The following is a 6000-nucleotide window of genomic DNA, read 5'->3' as shown; positions in this document are numbered from 1 at the left end:
AACATTTAGAAAACATCCAATTTTAATAACCAATTCATTTTATGTACACACATAGATATATAGCTCACACTAAACAATTGTTCTGTAAACATTTTCTATCTGAACAAAGTTAGCAGTTTCAAGACTGTCTTAAATATTACAGATTTTAATTTAGGATAATTACAAATTCCCAAATTAGTTATGTAGCCGCTCAACAAAAATATATTATTACACAATTGGAAGACAAATACACGACTAATCTCCAAATGCAGTATTATATTTCAATCTACTTATTTTGCTTTCCCTTCTGTTAGATGTAATATAACATTCAAAACAATTTTAAAATATTTATGCTTTTATAGTATTTTCTAAGTGACAAAGTGGAATACAAGATATTCCTGTGAGTGCAATTCCACACAACAAAATGCAGTTTTAGTTAAGATAGTGGGCGATATGGATAATTGGGCTGGCTGGTAGCTACAAACGTTGTATACTGATAACTGATTAATTCCCTAAGATTGCCCCATTTATCATCTTAAACGGATCAATTTATTAGTTATTGGCATAGTTAGTTTTACTACCCAAGTATTTTAACCCGTTGAGTACAGAAATTTCCTAATAAAATCTATTCCTGATAATTCAAAGATAAAACTATTTTAATTAAGCAAACTGGGAATTCAATGTGAAAACAGGGAGATCATTTGATTAAAGTAATTCCAGGTTACGGACTGATTACACAACTCTTGTGCTATTATTGAATAATCTAAATTCACAAAATTTGCAAATTGCATGCTAAAAAATCTGACAATATACAGGATAAAATAATTAAATTCTTAAAAAAAAAATTTCAACAATTTATTTAATAACTCCCACATTGAAAAGCTGTAAAATGATTTCAGAGTGCTCAAAGGGTTAAAAAGGTCTGGTGTAATTCCATGTCAGAATGTTAAATATATTTATTATATTAATATTCTTATCATTGGCAAATAAAGAATCTGGCAAACATTTGACTTGTTTTTCATTTTTTAACTAAAGATAAAATCTAACTTATTTTCAGGAGCAACAGAGTTTATATTTTTAATGATCCTGGAAATTCATGACATATTTACATATTTTATTTTTTGTCATAATAACAGGGCAAATCTCTGTTGAATTAACACCAGTGATTAGATATAAAAACATGCTTAGATGTGTAGAAAGTCAAGAACTGTGGTCCAAACTTATGATCCTGATAAATAGCACCACATCTGACTAAAGGTACAGATGCTAGGCACTCAAAAGGTTAAATTTAGTCATTTGGTCAAAGAAATGCATTTCTAAGCAAATAAACAGGCTGTGTGAAAGCAACAAAACATCCTCGACTCCTGCCTCTATTTTCAGCATTGGCCATTTGTTGGCAAAAACATGATTTAAAAAATAATTTGAAGAAAAGGAACAACAACTAATTGTTCAACCACCTAGTGGAAGAATAAATCTGGCTGTAACTATATTTTTTACGTCAATTAATTTATCCCTATTGACCATACTATAATTTTTCACATTTTATTAAATGCAACACTGTCAAATCAACAATCCAAATCTGCATGCAACCGGCATACTAATGAAGTAACTTTGGGAGTTTGGGTCAAAGCAACGATGTTACTGGAAAAGGGATGAAGATGTGGAATAGAAAACATGTAGCAGGATATGGTACACTGAAGGTGTTACAGGAATTCAGAGGTAATTCATAATGTCGAGGTATCAATGACATTTGAATTATGTTGGGATATTTTCCTTTCCCCCCTGTCCACAGGAGAGGCACATAGTCTCCTGTCCTTCCAGTTTCTTTTTGTGATGATTAGGAGAAGATAAATAAATTATGTTCCAGTTGATACTTCCACCATCACAAAATACCTACGTGATCACCAAGGGACAGTACTTTGGCTGGATAAAGTGACATTAACGAGGAACACCAGCATATTTTACTTTTATATTTAAATGCAAATTGGCACTGCACTTGTTCCTGGGGGGGGGGGGGGGGGGGGGGGGGGGGATTTAAGCAAAAATCAAATCTACTCTCAGTTAAAGTAACAATAACTTATGATATACATTTATACACAGCAGGCAAACAAAACAGCAGAAATAGCTTAATGAAAAATAGGTGGGTTTAAAATTCACTAAGTTGAATATTATAATAATAATGCTAGGGGTAAAACTGAGTTCATGACTGATCTTTAACTATTACTTCTCAGCAATTGATTGATCATCTATTTGCTGTGCTGAAAATATTGAAATTCTCACTTACGGGTTAATTTAAATTATTAACTGTATTGTGCCTTACACTTACATTAAAGAATGATTTTCTTTGCCTATTGTTATTTCAACAAAAGAAATACAGAACGCATCTTCTATCCGCAGAACATTGATTTGATGTAGCATTGCTCTTACCGATTTACACATACAACAGATATAATGATGTAAATTCAGGGTTAGAGTAGGAATAGATTGACGAATCAAATTTAAATTGGACTTTATGCAACTGAATGGATATTCAGACAGATGTTATTGAAGCAGCTTTAATTAAAGAGTAGACCTGGCAATCAGATCGCTTCATTTGGAAAGAGAAATGTGCCACGAATGAGGTGTTCTTAAATTGAAAACTATGGGAGAAAGTCCTAATGGGAGCTTTAGGTACAAAAGCACATTATTTCAGAGAGTAGAAATCCAAAAAAGCTATGGAAAATACTGCCTATTAATGTCAGGTGGCATCTCAGGAGAGGGGCTGAGTGTTAATATCTTAAGTCAGTGATCTTTCTTCGTACAACAAAGTGTGATACCGGGCGGGACTGTCTTTCCCCTCTACAGATACCGATTAACCTGCTGAGCATTGACTTCTTTTATTGCACTCAAAGAAATCTTCATAATTTTTCTTTCAAATTCTAAATTGAACTTTTGATGATAACTTTTAATGTAGTGGAAGTAGATAGTAAGTTTTCATTTGTTATTACATTAATAAATTCTGCTTTAAGTAACTGTTTGTTTGATATCTCAAATTTAATTGAACATTTTACAATCTGATTGAGCCTCTTTCCCCCCCCTCAATATGTGCATTTCATTAACATTTTGCAATCACTTGTAATAGCATTGTCTGCTTCCCATTGATAATTGTCATCAGAACTTGCTCTGCACCTCAATTTAAAAATATGAAGTAGCACTGCGACCACAATGTGTAGGAAAGAACTGCAGATGCTGGTTTAAATCGAAGGTAGACACAAAATGCTGGAGTAACTCAGCGGGATGGGCAGCATCTCTGGAGAGAAGGAATGTGTGATGTATCGGGTCGAGACCCTTCTTCAGACTCCGAAAAAGTCACCCATTCCTTCTCACCAGAGGTGCTGCCTGTCCCGCTGAGTTACTCCAGCATTTTGTGTCTACATGCGACCGCAATGTCAGGTTCAATAAAATAAATTCTGCAGCATATTTAACTAATTAACAGAATCCCCTGTAATAAAAGGTAAATTGTGCTATTTAATGTAACTAGCTTGCTCAGGACCAATATTTTTACATTTCATCTAAATGTACATAGTGGCTAAAAGAAATAACTGCTGGTATCATGAGTAGAGTTTGTAATTATTGATGGGAGCAATATGCAAGTCCAAAATTGGTTTATAAATCAGTGCTTAGACAGATATTTAAGGGAAAAGGCAGCTGGATCTGTATTAGTATTTGCCAGTTCCTTAATCCTATTTTCAAAGCATCAGGAAAATACAGTGATTCCGGTCACACACGCAAAACCACAGCTGTGTCTGGATGTTGAAGTGAGGATGAAGGGGTTAATTAAACATGTCCTTTCAAAATTCACCCTGATGTAGTCAAAGCCTTACCTGAGACTACAAGGATTTTCATACTCTTCCTCAGGAGATCAAAACTACATGCCCTGTGTACAGAATGAAAAAACCTTTTCCATAAAGAGTACTCTGCTTTACATACTGGATTATACAGTATGCATTTTAATAGATGAATTCTATACAGTGTAGTTGGCTAACGCATCACACTGTACCTTCATGCTTTAACCAGAACTGTTCTTTAGACAAATCTGATAAATAAATTGTGTATCAGGTATTTTGAAAGCACTTCTAGAGAGTTCTGATCACTTGGCTTTGATGCATTCTTCTTGTGTTTACAGAGGATGGATTGGTGACAGTTTGCAGTACCATTCAGTGCCCAGTTGAGTTGTGAGAGTTGAAGAATCTGAGGCTCCATCTTGTTGGGAGCATGCTCAGTCATGGTCTGAAGTTGCCATAGAAACATTTTTTTAAATAGAACATCGAAAGAGAAAAAAAGCTATTCCCCATCAGACCTCGCTTTCGATTGAGGGTTTGCGATTGTGCTGCCAGCCAGTGTCGGGCAAGGGGATGCCACTTCTTTCCTGTGTGCTTGTATTTATGCTGCTACACTCTGACAGTGGCTCATCCTGTAGTAGCTGTTCTGTCTCTGTGTCCCCAAGTGAGTCTGTGCTGCCCTGGACAGACAGGGTCTCTGCCTTCATACAAACGTGGTCTCGAAGAATTCCTCCCCGGGTGGTGCTCTTAATCTGTTTTAAGTCATCCCAATACATGCTGTCATTCGACAGCAAGCAGATGCCTTCGACAATTTTGATCTTCCCTTTTGTGTAACTACTATCTGTAGCAGTCTGAAAAGAAATGGCAAACATCTGAACTCTGAATTCATGATCTGCAGCTTTTTAAAAGTTATTATCCACAAGCTGGGCACAGCAAATCTAACGTCATAAGTATTTACCACTAACATGCACAAACCTATACACAATCACTATATTTTCAGGATTTTGCATTGCAGTTTTGTGACTAGTTATAATACATATATTTCAATCTACAAGTTGCCTCCCGTCCCTTGCAATATTAATTCTACTTCCAGTTACCGCTCCGACCACCTCATTCTCCATCTCCTGTACTCCTCCACAGAAGCTCAGTGATATCTCCCAGACCAGAATTTCATTTCTCTATCAGCTGTCATACATCTTTCAGAGCTGTAGCGTGGAAACAGGTCCTTCAACTTACCTTGTCCATGCCGACCATCCATCACCAGTACACTAGCCTCCTACATTGCAAACAAAAACATCCCAACCTCTTCTCTCTCTCCCTATAACTCAAGACCACAAGCCCAGGTCATAAGCAGTTGGATCTGTCATTTCCTCACTTTAGATGTAATATGTCATTGACCTGAAATGTCAATATTGCCTCAATCATCACAGTAATTGAAGGGGCCTCTGAGAATTTCCAGTCATTTTGTTTTTCATTCAGATTTCCATCATTTGCAGTGTTTTATCTCTCGGTTTGTTGATGACTGTGGAAAATGATGACTGTGATGATGTGCGAAAATATTTTATCACATCATCGCTTCAGGTTTATTATTATATCCTTAATTAAAGGTTTTCAATCATTTCCAGCAATATTGTTTTGAAACATTATGCAAAGACATTCATCTTCTGCTGAACATGCAATATAATCGCTGCTGCACACTGAGCTGCTTTTGAAATTCCATTCTAAATGACTCAAGTAAACCACAACGCACAGCATATTTAGTGAAAGTGTGAACACATTTATACAGATTGTTCACATGTGTATAGGGAATAGCCCCCCTCCCCCCCGACTGGGTCCCCCCGCCCTCCCCCCCCCCGCCACTACCAAACACAATCACTGCATTTGTTAGTTTATTTCTTTGTTGTCAGAGCTCTCTAACTTTCTTTCCTCTTCTCCACTTCTCATTCTCATTTTCTCCTGTTGTTTTCCCCCCATCAATGATCTCAATTTAACAATAAGCCCAATTTAACAAGAAATGATATCAACGTTTACACGCACTTTAGGCTACAGATGAAAATGTCTCCTTTTGTTATTGATTAATGTAAAGTGGGGGAATGAAAAGTGTAATGAAGCAAGGCTGCATCCTAGCTCCCACTCTGTTCGACATCTTCCTATCTGCCCTTGTGTCCTTTGCCTTCCCTACAGACATGCAATGTGTATC

General features: G+C 36.3%; 1 protein-coding gene and 1 long non-coding RNA gene across 5 annotated transcripts in view; both read right to left on the bottom strand.

The window, feature by feature from the left end:
* Positions 1–3289, bottom strand: LOC116984496. Its single transcript, XR_004415045.1, has 2 exons — positions 2836–3289; positions 1–2633 (listed from the first exon to the last, which is right to left on the bottom strand). It is a non-coding gene; the product is annotated as an uncharacterized LOC116984496 (long non-coding RNA).
* Positions 3290–3304: 15 nt separating this feature from the next.
* lrp4 (LDL receptor related protein 4) overlaps positions 3305–6000 on the bottom strand; it is a 203954-nt gene continuing 201258 nt past the window's right edge. For 2 of the 4 annotated variants that reach the window (XM_033038628.1, XM_033038629.1), the window contains exon 38: positions 3305–4651. In XM_033038628.1, coding sequence (XP_032894519.1) covers positions 4313–4651 — 339 coding nt within the window. In that variant the 3' untranslated portion in view covers positions 3305–4312. The other 2 variants (XM_033038630.1, XM_033038631.1) reach the window with 2 other exon arrangements.

This window comes from Amblyraja radiata, chromosome 20 (assembly GCF_010909765.2).
Source record: "Amblyraja radiata isolate CabotCenter1 chromosome 20, sAmbRad1.1.pri, whole genome shotgun sequence".
Taxonomy (NCBI): Eukaryota; Metazoa; Chordata; class Chondrichthyes; order Rajiformes; family Rajidae; genus Amblyraja; species Amblyraja radiata.
This window is presented reverse-complemented; position numbering and strand designations above follow the sequence as displayed.